Source organism: Colletotrichum navitas, assembly GCF_030913465.1.
Source record: "Colletotrichum navitas strain CBS 125086 chromosome Unknown LY79scaffold_29, whole genome shotgun sequence".
Lineage (NCBI taxonomy): Eukaryota > Fungi > Ascomycota > Sordariomycetes > Glomerellales > Glomerellaceae > Colletotrichum > Colletotrichum navitas.
Genome location: NW_026850575.1, coordinates 129,780 through 145,443, shown reverse-complemented (window position 1 = coordinate 145,443; position 15,664 = coordinate 129,780). Strand labels below are relative to the sequence as shown.

General features: G+C 52.3%; 8 protein-coding genes across 8 annotated transcripts; 5 read left to right on the top strand and 3 right to left on the bottom strand.

Annotated features, from left to right (window-relative positions):
* Nucleotides 1–948: 948 nt before the first annotated feature.
* On the top strand, nt 949–2,061 carry LY79DRAFT_632004 (branched-chain-amino-acid aminotransferase; the record flags this gene model as incomplete). Its single annotated transcript, XM_060562186.1, has 3 exons — nt 949–1,022; nt 1,093–1,777; nt 1,843–2,061. The coding sequence occupies exons 1-3, from the start codon at nt 979–981 to the stop codon at nt 2,059–2,061; spliced, it is 948 nt and encodes a 315-aa protein (XP_060414191.1). The 5' UTR covers nt 949–978.
* A 140-nt stretch (nt 2,062–2,201) lies between these two features.
* On the bottom strand, nt 2,202–4,184 carry LY79DRAFT_553808 (putative cytochrome P450). The gene is made up of 6 exons (XM_060557811.1): nt 4,061–4,184; nt 3,862–4,009; nt 3,742–3,801; nt 3,390–3,680; nt 2,972–3,337; nt 2,202–2,916 (listed from the first exon to the last, which is right to left on the bottom strand). Exons 1-6 carry the CDS (start codon nt 4,139–4,141, stop codon nt 2,273–2,275), a joined length of 1,590 nt encoding a protein of 529 aa, XP_060414190.1. The 5' UTR covers nt 4,142–4,184; the 3' UTR covers nt 2,202–2,272.
* A 728-nt stretch (nt 4,185–4,912) lies between these two features.
* LY79DRAFT_515473 (putative cytochrome P450) lies at nt 4,913–6,699 on the top strand (the record flags this gene model as incomplete). Its single annotated transcript, XM_060554718.1, has 5 exons — nt 4,913–5,144; nt 5,202–5,261; nt 5,325–5,591; nt 5,642–6,007; nt 6,068–6,699. The coding sequence occupies 5 exons, from the start codon at nt 4,913–4,915 to the stop codon at nt 6,697–6,699; spliced, it is 1,557 nt and encodes a 518-aa protein (XP_060414189.1).
* A 322-nt stretch (nt 6,700–7,021) lies between these two features.
* On the top strand, nt 7,022–8,990 carry LY79DRAFT_590204 (isoamyl alcohol oxidase; the record flags this gene model as incomplete). Its single annotated transcript, XM_060561118.1, is given in 5 exon segments — nt 7,022–7,093; nt 7,167–7,558; nt 7,622–7,826; nt 7,884–8,078; nt 8,088–8,990. Coding segments are annotated over 5 exon segments (1,767 nt in total).
* Nucleotides 8,991–10,228: 1,238 nt separating this feature from the next.
* On the bottom strand, nt 10,229–11,174 carry LY79DRAFT_553802 (uncharacterized protein). Its single transcript, XM_060557810.1, has one exon. The coding sequence runs from the start codon at nt 10,896–10,898 to the stop codon at nt 10,383–10,385; it is 516 nt and encodes a 171-aa protein (XP_060414187.1). The 5' UTR covers nt 10,899–11,174; the 3' UTR covers nt 10,229–10,382.
* Nucleotides 11,175–11,286: 112 nt separating this feature from the next.
* On the top strand, nt 11,287–11,576 carry LY79DRAFT_669688 (uncharacterized protein; the record flags this gene model as incomplete). Its single annotated transcript, XM_060563680.1, has 2 exons — nt 11,287–11,490; nt 11,559–11,576. 2 exons carry the CDS (start codon nt 11,287–11,289, stop codon nt 11,574–11,576), a joined length of 222 nt encoding a protein of 73 aa, XP_060414186.1.
* A 306-nt stretch (nt 11,577–11,882) lies between these two features.
* Nucleotides 11,883–12,615, top strand: LY79DRAFT_553799 (uncharacterized protein). Its single transcript, XM_060557809.1, has one exon. It carries the CDS (start codon nt 12,094–12,096, stop codon nt 12,517–12,519), a length of 426 nt encoding a protein of 141 aa, XP_060414185.1. The 5' UTR covers nt 11,883–12,093; the 3' UTR covers nt 12,520–12,615.
* Nucleotide 12,616: 1 nt separating this feature from the next.
* Nucleotides 12,617–14,803, bottom strand: LY79DRAFT_631997 (uncharacterized protein). The gene is made up of 3 exons (XM_060562185.1): nt 14,195–14,803; nt 13,716–14,145; nt 12,617–13,658 (listed from the first exon to the last, which is right to left on the bottom strand). Exons 1-3 carry the CDS (start codon nt 14,393–14,395, stop codon nt 12,940–12,942), a joined length of 1,350 nt encoding a protein of 449 aa, XP_060414184.1. The 5' UTR covers nt 14,396–14,803; the 3' UTR covers nt 12,617–12,939.
* Between the last annotated feature and the right edge of the window lie 861 nt (nt 14,804–15,664).

Genomic DNA, 15,664 nt, shown 5'->3' with positions numbered 1-15,664 from the left:
ATAGCTCATTCGATTGTTGAGCACCGGCCCTTCTAAGTCCGTAGATTGAGCCATCCAAGAAGAAAACATCAACAATAGAATACATTAACATTCTTTTTTGCGGTTGTCTTTTTCTTTCCGCTACATTTCTACAATTTCCAGTGGCATATGTGAAACGTCACCGATGAGTTTCCCATAAGATATTCCAGCTTCTAGACGCGATAGGCGAAAGGAGTACACAGTTTAGATTCACATTACATGGAGACGTCCAATCCAGCTGCGTGCCGGAATACAATGCCAAGTACAGAGCACACAGCTATGCGGCGATGCCAAACCTAGAGGCCGTAGGTTCTCCGCGAATACCGGTTAGTTGATCATGCGTAAAGCCAATCCCTACTACACGCATATTACGCATCGATTCGCTCAGCATGCTTGGATGAATACATTACTCATGTCCGTTCGTGAAAAATCTCACGTCATGCTGATACATACTAGTCAGCTGTGGCTAGTGCAACGCCTCCTTCAGTGGAGGTAGGTGTTCAGAGACGGACTGCGTGGCCCCAAATCGCTATCGTAGTGGACGACTGCTAGTTGATAGCGAGATACATTGTGTCTCAGGGGGCTCGGTCTGCTCTTAGCGGCCGTGCATTTGCATTGGCAGAGCTGCTCTGAGCTGTTTATGGTACCGTTCTTTTTGCTAGGGTTGTTATGGTCTCAAGGACAAAATGATCCCGCCAAAGTCGGATTACAGCAAGTCTCCACCTCCATGAAGCGATACGAGGGGTTACCTGAACCTTAGATTACTGACGAAGAACCAGAATGGGATACCTACGACAGCAAACAGAACAACGGTCAGTTATCACTTTGGAACAAGTTTCATGGCCGCTTTGGACGTCTTCATATTGACACAGTTGATCAAATGTAGTTGCTGGTCACGTAGAGTCGATATATAATGTCGCCACTGGCAGATGGACCGTTCCAAAGTTTGTCGAGGACCCTATGCTCTCGGTACACGGCCTAGCACCCGGCCTACACTATGGTGCGTGTATCAGCCTGCAATAAAAGTCCTGGCTCACTCCTGCACAGGTCAGCAGGTCTTTGAAGGCATTCAAGGCAGGGATATCTCGGTCGCTTGGAATTCAATACTGTCAAAACTAACATTCACAACTGGAATGAAGCCCGCAGAGACCCGAACGGCGAAATCCTCATTTTTCGACCCGACGCAAACGCGGCCAGAATGAGAAGGTCTGCAGCCTTTGTTTCTATGCCCGAGGTTCCGGAAGAGATATTTCTCGAAAGCGTTCATTTGGCCGTCAGGAGGAACGCCGAGTATGTCTGCCCCCACGAGGTCGAAGGATCTCTCTATATTCGGCCGTTCCAGTTCGGTTCAAGCGCTCAGATCGGTCTGGAACCCCCGGACGAATTTCTTTTCTGTGTCTTCGTACAGCCTCATATAGGTTTTCATGGCAGAGGTTCCATCAAGGCTTTGGTGCTTGATGACTTTGACCGCGCTGCTACTAGAGGATCCGGTGCGGTGAAAGTAGGTGGAAACTACGCTCCAGTCATACGATGGACCGCTGAAGCAAGGAAAAAAGGCTACAATGTGCTTCTACACGTAGATAGTCAGACTCAGACCGAGATTGATGAGTTTTCGACTTCGGGTTTCATCGGCATCCAGGAGGGGGACAGAGAAACCGTAGTCGTGATCGCAAATAGCAAAGCGGCCATTGAGAGTATAACAGCGGATTCGGCTGCGAAGATTGCTGTCGAGCTTGGATGGAGAGTGGAAAAGAGGACTGTAAGCTTTCACAACACAGATTATGATACTCGGATATCTCGCCGGGGTCTGTTAACAAGCACTAGGTGAAACTCGCCGAGTTGCCGACCTTCACAGAGGTTCTTGCCGCAGGAACTGCGTCTGGTTTGGCGCCAGTATCATGCATTCACCGAAAGTCAACTAATGAAACCTTCCACTTTCTTCCGGGCGGGCCAGCTTATGAGAAACTTTGGGGCAGGCTGAAGAGCATTCAAAACGGCATGGCAGTTGATAACTTTGGTTGGTGCCATAAGCTTCTAGAGTAGTTGCTAATATGCAAGACCATGTATTGGACCGAATATCAGGGACCGATATGGGGCTGGGGGATCTGAGCATTCGAAGTGAAACCCGCCATGATTAAGTATCCAACTGCAATGACATGTTCACATTAAAAAGAACGAATTAACCTCGAGTCACATACTGATTGCTAGGCTTTTCTTGTTTAAAGGCACTTGCCTATATTGTTTTGGTGGGTTTTCAATCCAATTCGTTCCTCTGTGCCCTCCGGAATTGTATGTATGGCCCATCCTTGATACTAGTAAATGCCCAAAAGATCTGGTATTCGTCTTTCAATGCACCGCAGCCTTCTCCAATTGTTCCCATGCCTCCTTCGTCTTTACGGAAGTCAAGCTCGCTGATGATAGCAGCCATCGCGAGAGAGATTTCGATTATTGCAAGGCCCTTGCCGACGCAGTTTCTCGGTCCAAAGGAAAATGTACCATACGCCGACTTCGCTTTAGAAACGGCCTCCTCACCAACCACCTGTGGTATCCATCTCTCGGGCCAGAACTTGAAAGGGCGAGCATAGTACTCGCTATTATGATTGATAGAGTATATGCCGGTTCCGACGTCGTAGCCAGCTGGTATATGGAGATCATCGATTTGTAGACCACCTTCTTGCACTTCACGCCACATTGCACCGGCAGCTGGAGGTGACAGGCGGGCAGCCTCGAATATGCATGCTCTGAGGTATGTGCAAGAAGATAGCTTAGGGCCTTGAGACACTTCCTTTGCGGAGCGGAAGGTGCTTCTAACTTCTTTGACAACTTTCTCGTATGCATCCGGGTATCTAGTAAGGTAGAAGAAAAGAGCGGCCATTGCGGTTGATGATGTATCGGACCCTGCAACTTGGAGTAAGCTAAAATGAATTCCTTGCCAATCTTGGTGCTTTATTACCGGCAATAATCAACAGGTTACTCTCGGCCCACAGTTGCTGTCGGGAGAGCGATTCCCCTGTCTCTGGGTCCTTAGAGGAGAAAAGTTTTGCGAATAGATCGTTTGCAGCGCCTTCGGAAGCCTCTTCCCGCTTTTCCATCATCTCTCTGCTCTTCAAAGAGAATTTCAGAGCTTTTTTGCGGGCATTTGGAAACAGGATGTTGTGCAGTTTCATGTCTTCCAACTCTGGCAGCTGCATCAGGAAGCTGACACGGCGCATCTGACCCAAGATGGCGTCTGTAATCCAATGATTGTCGGAACTCTCCAGGAGATGATACGACTTCCCAAAAACGAGTTGGGACATCACGTCAAATGTGAAATAGTCGCCTAGCACGGGTCAACGTAGCCCATCCAGCCAGACGACTGTGTTGCAACTTACACCAATGGGCCATATTCTTGGCGCATGTCCATCCGCCACTGGGTTCGCCAGTATCTGGACCAAATCGGTCTTTCACGGAACCTAGGCTGGAAGTGAGCAAGCAAGCGATGTCGGTCATCTGTGTGTCAATGGTCCGAATGTGTGAGTCCGAAAGTCCTTGATTGAGAATCCTTCGAAGTTTCCCATGCTTCGTCTTGTCCACAACACTCTGAGTGGCTTCGACCCCCTTGACCAGCGACACCCTGTGGTAAGATTTGGCCTTCCGGACATTTTTACCGTGCCCGTAGATGCCTGAGAAATCACATTAGCCTGCTTCTCGAATTTGTTGTTTGCCACTGGGCCAACCACTTACCTTTTAGTCCCGCTTCCGTATTTATCAGGAGTCTGTTGGGGCCATAACGAACGACATCACCTGTTTACGTATCAGCAACAGGAGGTCATTTGTCAAAATGATATTATGTGCGAGACCTACCATACTTCTCGTGACATCGCCAAATGTCAACGTGAAGATCACCAACATAAGTATGGTATACAGAGTACCAGCTTGTCAATTTAGCCAAAAGAGGCCCAGGGTACTTGGCATACGGGTGGAAGTAAAGCCTGTGGATGCATAGTGCAACCTTGATAATATTTGTCAGTATTGGACTTATAGCTTCAATCTCAGCACTCACAACAGCAACTGAGCCGAATCCAAAAGCCAAGGTAGTCAAGCGCCCAAGCAGCGCCAGGCATGGAAGTATCACGCTCAACATGGTCTCTGCCGTTGCGCATAATCCCGACGAATATGTGACCGGTCGCACACGCACTGTCGCTGCCAACAGCGTATGTGTCACAATATATAAGCTACTATTACTGCCCACGTAACTAGCAGTATCGTTTTATTACATAATAGCTATAAGCCTAGCTCCTACCTACTATATGCCATAACAGTATATATGTTAATGTAATAAGTGCAGTAACTAGCTACATAGATCTTAAGCACTGTAGGTTTAATTCCTATTAGGGTTCCCTGGTCAAAAATCCTACTAAAGTCTATACGGATCTTCACCACCTATGATTAGCGAGATGTACCTAACTAGGTTCTCATCAAAAGTGTGTTCAGATCTGACTTTCCAGGTTAAATCTGGGGGGTGTGTCACGATATATAAGCTACTATTGCTGCCCACGTAACTAACGGTATCGTTTTGCTACGTGACAGCATGTGCTTCCCGTAACTTCGGCTGGAAACCCCCTAATAACATCTTACTGCTAAGAGCAGCCTGCGCGAACTCGTGTTCCGTCGGAGCGTGACGTGAGGCTGACTCACACGCCATAGCAGCACTTGATTGGCCGCCATCCGGCACGCTAATAGGAGCTTGGTGGTTGCCGCGCAGTTAACGAACAGCTACTCGCTGTGAGTTAGATAACCACTCTAAGGAGCATCTGCGATACAGCGCATCAAAACATGAGAGATTCTGCACAAGACCGGAAAGATTAAATTGATTTCGTAATACTGCAATCATGGTTTACTTGGCTTTAGCTGCATGTTCAATAACCATCTCCGTAAGTGTATCTCTGCAGTTGGGGTGGTTACCGTCGGAACTCGAGACTCAGACTGGGCGCAGATTGTACTTCTGGTGGTGAAGCAGCTTGTTTGGCATCCGCTGTCGGCCTACCCGGGTCCTCTGCTGGGAAGATGTACCAACCTCTATGCTGCCTATCACGCGTGGAAGGGGACGCTTCACGTTGATATGTACAGGTGTCATCAGAGATACGGTAAATCTCTCCGGAATCCGCGATATCTATCGACGGCACATTGACCCAGGAATCTAGGTCCGATCGTCAGATACTCACCGTCCCGTCTGCTGATCAATAGCGCCACGGCCTTCCAAGGTGAGCGAGCCCGAACAACCCACAATCCCAGTGTCGTGCCGCATCGACTGACTCGGTCCACAGAAGTCAGTTCCAATGGAGCAAACGTCATCAAGTCCAAGGCCTATCGTGCACTCGTCCACAGTGCCCCCAACACCCTCACACTTCGCAGCCGAGAGGACCACGCCAGGCGACGTCGAATCTTGGGCCTTGCTTTCTCTGACGCGCAACTGCGCGCCTATGAAGCCATCATACTTCGTCACATAGAGACGTTGTGTCTCAACTTGTACGAAAATGCAAAACCACAGCCGCTTAGCTCGGGATCCGAGGCCCTGGACATGTCTCATCAATGTACGATGCCTCTTAGTCGGACCAGCTTGATGTGATGCTAAGGTTCCCAGGCGACTATTTCACTTTCGACGTCATGTCGGAGGTGATCTTCGGCATGAGATACAACGCCTTGAGAGAGCCGAAATATCGCTTCGTCATGAAGGCGCTGGAGGATTCCAACGTCCGCATCAGCGCTCTGGTCCAGGCGTCGAGCCTCGCAGTCGGGAGACTGGACAAGTACCTTTTCGCGAGATCGATCGAGGCTAGAAACAGGTTCCTGGGGTTTCTTGCCTCTCTACTAAAGAGCCGGTCCAAAGCGTCCTTCTCCGACAATGGGAATGTCTTCTCGTACCTTGAAACCGCCAAGGACCCTGATGGCGAGTCGACGCTCAACCAGGCTGAGATCCGAGCAGAATCGGCCACACTCGTGGTTGCCGGTACATATACTCCCCCTCAACTGGCAATATGACAATCACGTGTTTACATGCGTTTTTTAGGATCGGATACCTCGTCCACGACTTTGGCGGCAACTATGTTCTACCTCGGCGGCAACCCCAAGGCGTATGCCAGGCTGAATCATGAGATCAGATCGACCTTTGGCAGTGTAGAAGACATCCGCCTCGGGGGTGAGCTCAGCTCCTGCCACTATTTGAAGGCTTGCATCGACGAGGCGCTGCGGATGTCACCGCCGGTAGGGGGCGCGCTTTGGAGAGAGGTCCAGCCGGGAGGAATGACCGTTGATTCAGTCTTCCTCCCAGAGGGCATCGACGTTGGCACCAGTATCTACAGCCTTCACCACCATGATGCGTACTTCGATTCTCCGTTCGAATACAGGCCTGAAAGATGGCTTGTTGGAGAAGGCGGGTCGACCAAGGAGTCGGTGGAGCTGGCGCGGACAGCATTTAAACCCTTCTCCAGCGGTCCTCGCAGCTGCGTCGGGAAAGGATTCGCGTATCACGAGATTATGTTGACCTTGGCGCATATCCTCTACAGGTTCGATTTCTCAGCAGATCCGAAGGACCAAAAGTCTACTGGCGGATCGACTGGTAACGCGAATGAGTTCCAAATGTGGGATCACGTTACGTCCGCAAAGGTAGGCCCGTGGCTACGTTTCCACGCTAGATCGTAACGAAACTCTGTGGTTCTTGGGGACCCGGGTAGGAAACTCTAATAGTACGTCGTACTATCTCAGCCTACTGGGATAGACCCTGTAAAACCATCACGTCAGCTCTCATGTCATGAGCCAAGTAGACGGATTGAATAGGTATATCTCATGTCATGAGCCAAGTAGCCGGATTAAATAGGTATATGTGGCCTTTCCATCCAAAAGTTAGGGTTCAACGCCCCCTTAAGATGCAGATGGTGAGGCTCGGACAGCTGTAACGTGCCTTGTCCCTGACGTCGCCGCGTGTGACTTGAGACCATCAGCCTCTTCGTCTTGACCTGCAGTCATGGAAGTTGCATTTACTGCATACATTGCATTATTCGCGCTGCTCCCTTTTGCGTCCTGCCAGTGCAAGTGTGTAAGTGGTGTACATCTGCCCGAGGGACGAAAACCGGACCCATATCAATTCTGATACGAGTACGAATGAGCAGACCCCGGGTGATCTATTCTGGCCCTCGGACAAAGAGTGGGGCCGACTTAACAGCTCCGTCTCGGGACGGCTCATACGGGCGGTCCCACCCGCAGCTCCGTGCTACACCGGGCCAGCCCGGGATGCTGCCGTCTGTGAAGCCGTGACCCAAGGTTGGCAGAGTACGCTCTTCCAGGCAGCGCAGCCCATTGGCTACGTCTATCCTTTAAACCTCTCTTGTCCACTGGTACCGTTCACTGCCAATGCCTCTTCGGCCACCTGTACCATTGGAAACTCTCCGGTATATGTCGTCAATGCCACTAGCGAGGAGGACATTGCAAAGGCGGTTGAGTTTGCCAGAGACCACAACATCCGCCTTGCGATTAAGGCCACGGGCCATGACTTTCTGCAAAGGCTAGCAGCTTACTGCCCTGCCGCTTCGACGACGCATCCACGCTGACTTCCTGGTGCAACTAGATCTACCGGCTACGGCAGTCTCTCCATCTGGTTGCAGCACTTCCGCCAAGGCCTCAACTTTCATGATGATTTCCAGGCCGTGAACGAGTGTCCAAAGTCGGATTGGACAGGCAGTGCCTTGACCATCACCGGGGCCTACTCTTGGGCAGAGGTCAACCCAGCCGCGTTTGAGAAAAACCTCATAGTCGTGAGCGGGAACAATGAGGTACGTCGGCCAAATCATATCGTACCGTCTGAGACACCAGGGCTGACATGACCACAGGGGCCCAGCAGTACCGGCGGCTGGACCCAGGGAGGAGGGCACAGCCGAGTGACCCGCTACTACGGACTCGGTGCTCAGCAGGTTTTGTCGGCGAGGGTCATCCTGGCTTCTGGGGACGTCGTGGTGGCGAACCTTTGCAACAACACCGATCTCCTCTATGCCATCCGTGGCGGCGGCGGCGGTACTTACGGCGTCGTCACACAGTTGACAATCAAGACCTACCCCACCAAGAACACCAACGTCATTACCGTTACCGTTGGCGCAGCATCAGTCAACGCAGACAGCTCGGCTCGGTTCCTCGACGCCATGACAGACATCTACTCTTCCTTCCCGTATCTTTCCCAAGTTGGGTTCGGCGGATATGGTTCCTGGGCGTTGAACGCCTCGACCGCACTAGGCAGCGGCAACTTCACAACCTTTTACACCCAGTCGTTCGTCAACCTGGGCAAGGACCCATCCGAGACGACGCAGTTGTTCGCGCCCTTTGCAGCGAAAATCAAACCGCTTTCGGACGCGGGGTTTGCCGTTTCCATCACCCAGGAGGCATTCCCAGACTTCGGCTCCTACTATACCAAGAATTCGGGAGAACTCGGCTCTGCGGGTGGTGTCTCTACGCTTTCCTCGCGTCTGCTCGGAAAATCCGCTCTCGAGACCCCCTGGGCCGAACTTCGGCAAGTGATGGAGACGGTGGCCGGGGCGGACGGGAAGGCAGTATACCATACCCTTGTTCACCACGGTCTCGAGGTGTCTCCGGTGATGCGTGACGAGACGACGGCTGTGCAGCCTGGCTGGTACGACTCCATCATACTCGACATATCCGAGAGGCCAATTTTCGCAGAGGCCACCGAGGTCGAACTGTTCGCCGACATGCGCCAGAACATTGCTCCGGTCTATCAAAAGTTATCGCCGAACACGGGCACCTACATGAACGAAGCGGACTGGGGAGACATTGACTATCGAGAGAACTTCTACGCCACAAACTGGGGCCCATTGTCGAACATCAAGACAAAGTATGATCCTGACGGGGTCTTCTACTGCCAGACCTGTGTTGGCAGTGATGAGTGGAAAGTAGACGCGAAGGGTGCTCTATGTCGGCGGGATGACTGAGCGACCAGTAAATAATGTCTCGACGTATGATGATCATAGTCCCCACACTATAGAAGCGAAATCTATCGTAAAAGAATAGACGTTATCGTGCGGTAAGATGTGGAAGAAGGTACGGAACGCTGAGTCTTCTGTTAAACGATGTCGTTGCCGGAAGGATGTTGGCATAGTGGGGTTCGCGGTTGGGGTTAGGGTGATAGAGTAGAGTATTTCGAGCTATACTCAAAAGGCTAGTTCTACCCACTTTCTCAACTAGGCAAGAGACTATCAGCCTAGTAAATGACCCCTGTTAATCTACATGCTACCGCGTTTCGAAGCCCTGGGAACTCGACAAGGCCGTAATTTGGGACTACAAACGTGGCCGAATCGAGGCTAGGCCATGGCTGCCGGCTGTTCTGTCTACAGTCTACCTTCCGGGGTGGAGGGGGAGGTGGGGAGGCATACGGGCGATCCCGGTGGCCGTCGATCCCAAATTCGTTTCCAGCATGATAAGGCAGCCTGCCATGAGCAGCTGTTCTGAGTGTGTTGCGTCGCCCACGTAGCACTAATGTTCGAGCACTAGTCAGGTCCAGACTCGCGCGCGTTCGAGCAAGGGTTTGTACGCGTAGGCCACCATTGGCTCTGCGACAGCCGCGAGTCATTGTCGTTCAAAGGCCGTCACCCCGAATCTTGAATTCGGGTACAGGTAGGGGTACAGGTAGAATGCCAGAGCAATTTGGTCGGCGGCCAGTGGGTTAAGCCTATTTCGGAGTATATTATGTCAGCGCCAGCAAAAACGATATTCCGACTTGACTGACCAATGACAAGGCTAGGAATTAGAAAGTTACATAAAGTTAAAAACTCCTCAGATTTAAGCGATTTAAAGTCAAGGCAAAATAGAGGCACCAGCTGCAATTAATTTAAAAATCTACTATATTATATGACCTGTTTAATGAAAAATAAAGAGTAATACCCTTAAATAATAGTAAGTTTATACGTGTTGCTAGTACTTTTTAAAGGTTAGATATAAGGGCTTAATCTTAGGCAACGTAGGCGTCTGTTAGCGATAGTGGATTTACGGCAAAAAGGGTGGTGGTTGTAGTGGCGGTGGAAGTGGCGGTGGTGGCAGTGCCTTCTAAATAGGGTTAGTCTCTGGCCGCCGACCAAATTGCTCTGGCATTCTACCTGTACCCTTGAATTCAGTCTAGTGATCGTATCATTTCTCGTAGAAGTCGTATGAGGGGCTACATGTGCGGTGGAGTCTTTTATTAAGTAAAGTGCTATACGTTCATTCCATTCAAACTGCTGTAGGCCCCAACTTGACTTTGAAGTCAAAGGAGGGAAGCCGGTGCTCAAACTAGCTTCCCTTGAATAAACCTCTGATTGTGCATATTGCCGTCTGGTTCCCGCCCGGCCTCAACAACATACGGGACTCAAGCCCATCAGAACATATGCTGGTCCGAGCCAGGCAGACGAGGCAAGACGAACGACGCACCCGAAACCCAAACACGATTGCAGACCTCGACCGGTGCAGTGGGGTTCGAGGCCAAGCCCACCCTGCAAAGACATGTGGTCAGGGATGGATCCCGGTGGCGCGCGCGTGCGCGCGTGGGTGGGAGAGTACAGGCAGGCTTCAAGCATCACGGAGTCTCGTCCGTCTCCCGGCCGCACGTGCTTTAGCGTACCACGGGACGAAAGCAATGTGAAGAGTATTGCAGGATGGGGATAAATCAGGGGTCTCATCGGAACCCTCGGGTATCGCAACTTTACATGGGCTTGTTTGAAATGATTTCCAATTTCGGCCGCGGAGCCGTCTTTCCGCCCCTCCCCCGCGAATGCCGTTTCGGCTGGCATCCGTCCTGGGTCCTGCGATCGACCTTCATGCACGGGGTCATTCCCACTCCTCATCGCTTCACTTAGCGAAATACACATATCGACTTTTATGAAACGGCTAGTCGGCACGCTCGTCTTGACTCACGCCAGTCATGCTCATCCGACAGGGGGGGATATGATCGACGAGGCTGAGACTGGATCGGCAAGCCTTACCTGACGAGCAGGGCAGAGTCCCAGCAGCCTGGATCGACCTCTCGCTGCCGTGTCGTCTTCCCGTCTCTTTCATAAAAATCACGTCGGCTCCCCGACGCTTTTCTTTGGTATCCAGAAACACTCTCGCCCGGAAAGGAAAAAAAAAAAAGAACAAGCAAGAAAAAGAAAAAGAAAACCCGAAACAGCTTCCACAACCGCAACTATAAGCAAGAGTACAATCTCCCAGGTCCCTTCCAGTCCCCCTTCGATCCCAAATCACACCCACACGCCCAATATGCGCGCCTCCGCCGTCCTCTTCACCCTCTTCGCCACCCTCGCGGCGGCGGCCCCGGCCCAGTCCGCTGCCGTCGAAGTCGGCTCCCTCCTCGAAACCCGCCAGTGCTCGCAGCCGGGTGTCTGCTCCAAGGGCGGTGACGACGGCACGTTCTGCTCCCAGCTCAATTGCTGCAGCGGCTCCAAGTCGGGCAGGGGTGGCGCCGTAAGTTCTTCCTTGAGAGCGGGTGGATGCTGGACGAAGGCGGCCATGACTAACACATTTTCTTCTAGGTCTGCTGCTGCGACTGAGTGCCCCTCCCGTGACCGGACATTAAGAGATATGATGCCTTGGGCGTGTCGACTTCAACCTTGCGTTTTGGGGCTAGCAGTCAATGTTTTCTTTTCAACCGAGTAGGAGGGGTTCATGGAAGCGAAGCGTGTGTGCATAAATTTTGTTTCAACTTAGGCATGTAGGATGCAAATGAATGGGAAGCATCGTTCCATGTCTCAAAGAGATATAATGGAAAACCTGATCAAAGCTTTTGCGTAACGCTGTGCTGCGAGTATGCGAAATTTTCTCACTTACATCGTGTCAGTCAAAAAGAAAAAGGAAAAGGGGGAGAAGGAAAAGAGGGGGGAAAGAAGAAAGAAAGAAAGAAAGAAAACAAAAAGTGCAGGGAATTGAATGGTTCGATACTACGACTCAACAACACGCGCCGTTGCCTTCCCGTTTTCCTCTCGGCCGGTCCGGTCCGTCGATTTATAGACCCGGCGCCGATCTCCACCTTTACCGACGGAACGGGTCCGGCACGCGACATCCGTATACATGGGAGCAGCAGCCAAAACGACACGGGTCTTCCCAGCTCTCGTGCAGCAGATGATACTCCCGAGGGTTCTCAAAAATACCTTCCCTCTCGCCCACGCACGGCCCGCCCAGCAGGCCGACAAACTCCCCCATGCGCGCGCCCTCAGGAATGCGCTCCACTCGGCGCCGCCAGCCCTAAGACCCACGCCACAGGCCCAAATCCACATCCACGCGCAGAACCGTCGCATCCATTCGTTCCCTCGCCCGGAAGGCGAGTCGGTTGCCCCACACCCTCCGGAACATGGCGCACGGCCTCACCCGGCCGACGCTTCTTGTTCCTACGAAGCGGGACCGTGCCTTGCCCAATATTTCACTCTCGTCGCCCAAACCAGAGCTGGCACGAGCGCAGTGCCTCCGCCTTTTGTCGATGACATAGCAGGAATATAGAAGCACCCGTTCACGAAAAAAAAAAAAAAACATTGGAGTTATGTCTTTGTGGCAAAGCTTGTGGGTGCGAGACGTTGATGTTGCAGACTTGACTGGTGCCAGAATGTCGCGGAATATCTCTAGTAGGTTGACTTGATATTCAGAGCTGATGTCCACAACGTAATAGCGAGACATGTTGAAATAACAAATATATGATGGAAACTAGATTATACCATGTGACCATCACAAATCTTTTCGAGACGAAGCAAAACCCTATACCAATTAAACCTCGCCATAAATACAAGTCCTCTGGGGACAGCAGAGTTTGATAGGATTCATGGTACTTGGCACATCCATGCAAACCAGTCAAACGACCCCTTATGGAAGACTCCAACAAAAATCTCAAAGACTTACAATAACCTGCTTAGAGGAGCGACAAGCTTAGAAGTAGCCGTTGCTGGGAATCGCGACAAATATGGCGGCAAAGATGCCACCGACAAGCAGGGCACACAGCATGGCCTGCACGAAGATGGTATCCTGGATGGTGCGCAGAGCAGGCTCCTCGATCCAGACCTCGCGGTCAAAGACCTTGCGGATGACGTTGCGCTTCTTGTACTTGATGACCCAAGGTTCCGATTCGAAACTGTTGGCCGATCCGAACGACTCGAACGAGGCCTTGCTGCGGTCGTTCTCGTTCTCCTCGTCGACAAACAGCTCCCAAGGGCGGACGTGGCGGTGGTGCATGCCGTGCAGAACAACACACATGCCCTTGTAGGCTGCAACCAACGTGGAGATGCCCAATACCCACCCGATCGCGGCCAGCGCTCTCCAGCCGCGGCCGGCACGGCTGATGGTGACGAGGATGGCGACGAGGAAGGCAGCGATGATGAGACCGACACCCAGACCGCGGGCAAAGAAGACACGGGCGGGATTGCCGTTGCAGATCGACCATCGGATAAAGTTGGGGTGTGCTTGCTGGCGAAGCGAGTTCTCAATGACCTTGACTGCGAGACGACAAGCGCTGGGGTGTGTGGTAAAGGCCAGTGCGTGAAGAGTAGCATCACGGTCCTTGGCCGAGAGGTTGAGCTGTCGCGGCGCTCCCTCCATGATGTATGTGGCAATGACGCGATCAATTTCTTCGCGGAAGGGTTGAATCGAAACTATTGACAGTTAGTGTCCTGCCAACGACAGAAAGCGATAGCGGGGATGGGACGTACAGGGTTGCTTGGCGCCTGCGGCAGCAAAAGCATCACTGGCCTGGGAGCGGTACGAGGCTGTGGTGGAGGCGCCGTGAGAGCCGGTATAGACGGATTCCTGATCATTGGGAGTTCGGGGTGGGGTTGAAAAAGGGTTGGCGGCACTGGACTCTTCAATGATGGCAGCGGTGGGACTCTTCTTCTCGAAATCTGTTCCTTTGAAGATCTCGTGGCCGGGCTTCTTGTGCACTCTCTGCGACTTCTCCTTGGATAGGCGCTGGAGAGCTTCGGTCTCCATAGCCTCGGTCCATTCCGGAGCAAGGGCCAAGTCCGAAGTCTTGGCCTCACCGAAGCGGTTCTGATACTCGCGGTGCCAGAGGAAGAACTGCAGGTTTTCCGCAGAGTACTCAACGTAGATGAGGTAGTTCATGAAATCGCGTACAGTGCATGGCTGACGAGTCAGCGACGGGAACGGAAGACGGGAAGTGTCTGATACTTACAGGGCAGGTGCCGCCGTTGATGATTTTGTCGAATGTCAGCGACTCGGGGATGCCCGGCATCGTACCAGCATTCCCGGAGCGCAAAGAAAGTGAATTTCCGTTATGTTTCTCATCGCCACTGTCGGATACGTCGGAGGAGCTCTCGCTGGCAGAGTCGTTGACGTATACCGGGCGGCGGTAGGTGAGAGGTAGAAGACCCATGGTGAAGAATGGTTGGACGAGTGTTACAAGGCCAATAAATTCACAGACTCGGACAAGATGAGAGAGAGAATCGGGAGGGTGGAAGCAAAGGGGTAGCTCTAGGTTCTAGGGGTTTGGTTAAGGGTTGAGAACGAATAGACGGAAGCGTAGGCTGTTCTTAGTGGTAGGTAGTTTCGGTGTCAGGGCCGAGCAATGACGTTCGGCAAGGAGGGCCCGAGGGGAAACTGAAAGAGACGGGTAATCAGAGGATGGGTTTGTCGGGCTTGAAGTAGAGTTGGAAGGAAATACACGAGCTACTGCACTGACGAGACTGGTGCTCGGTCGGTACGAAGGGCAGAAGGACTGAGAACTGGGAGCAGAAGGAGGTAAATGACAGTCAAGCCTGGGATAACGCATCGGGCCGGGGTCGGGGGAGGAGGGAACTGAAGGCTGTTATACCAGCCGAGCGGAAGGCAGATTTCTGTACCCGAGTGCCTAGGTACTTTGACAGTCCACCATCAGATAGAATGGTACTTGAGTATCGGGCTAGACAACGAGGGTCCACACACATCTCGCTGGCGAGACGAGGCTGCATTGTTGGACTTTGACCGGCCTCCCACCGACGGAGAGGGCTCTCGACTGACTGACTGTAGCTGGGCCAAGTCAGGGCGCCGGGTGGGGCCTGGAGAGGACGAGGCGTCCAAGCACGGATTGCTTCTCTAGCGGAATGAGGAAGGACGAGGAGGAGGAAGAGCTAGCGAGGTGTCGTTGTGGTTGCTTCCCGGTCTTGTGGGTGTGATGGTGGTATCGAGAGACTTGGCGAGGGTGGGCAACGACGGAGAAGTGCTAGCGCGGACATTGAAAGTGTGGAGGCGATACGGACGGAGTAGGCATCCAGTAGGTGGGTGGTAGATATTAGAGTACGAGACATCTGCGGGATGCATTCGGGTGTGTGCAATGCTGGTCTAGAGCGCCGGACAAGAAGAAGAAGAAGAAGAAGAAGAAGAAGCAAAGACATGGCGCGCTAGCTAGTTGCTTCAGAGATAGTGCGCCGTGCAAGACAAGAACATCACATCGTACCTGCTATGACTCCCATCGCCGTTGCGGTAAGGTGACAATGGAGGGAAGAATGTGGCCGGACTACCTGCCTTACACGAAGAGACTCTGAAAGAGACGATTGATAAGATTCATCGGGTACCTGCCCACCTTGCCTGGTGTGTCTGTATACGGCAACCGGCTCCGAGCGTAGGTCGCGTCCTTTCCCTCTCCATCGTTACTGCCTCACAGGCC

Excerpts from the sequence above, each read along its gene's own strand:
- LY79DRAFT_553808 (XM_060557811.1), bottom strand. The coding sequence starts at position 4,141 with ATGTTGAGCGTGATACTTCCATGCCTGGCGCTGCTTGGGCGCTTGACT. Across the intron at positions 3,681-3,741 it reads TACGGAAGCGGGACTAAAAG|GCATCTACGGGCACGGTAAA; the intron begins GTAAGTGGTTGG and ends GTGATTTCTCAG. Across the intron at positions 2,917-2,971 it reads TAACCTGTTGATTATTGCCG|GGTCCGATACATCATCAACC; the intron begins GTAATAAAGCAC and ends TCCAAGTTGCAG.
- LY79DRAFT_553802 (XM_060557810.1), bottom strand. The coding sequence starts at position 10,898 with ATGTGTATTTCGCTAAGTGAAGCGATGAGGAGTGGGAATGACCCCGTG.
- LY79DRAFT_553799 (XM_060557809.1), top strand. The coding sequence starts at position 12,094 with ATGGGAGCAGCAGCCAAAACGACACGGGTCTTCCCAGCTCTCGTGCAG.
- LY79DRAFT_631997 (XM_060562185.1), bottom strand. The coding sequence starts at position 14,395 with ATGGGTCTTCTACCTCTCACCTACCGCCGCCCGGTATACGTCAACGAC. Across the intron at positions 14,146-14,194 it reads TCAACGGCGGCACCTGCCCT|CCATGCACTGTACGCGATTT; the intron begins GTAAGTATCAGA and ends CTGACTCGTCAG. Across the intron at positions 13,659-13,715 it reads CGCAGGCGCCAAGCAACCCT|TTTCGATTCAACCCTTCCGC; the intron begins GTACGTCCCATC and ends AACTGTCAATAG.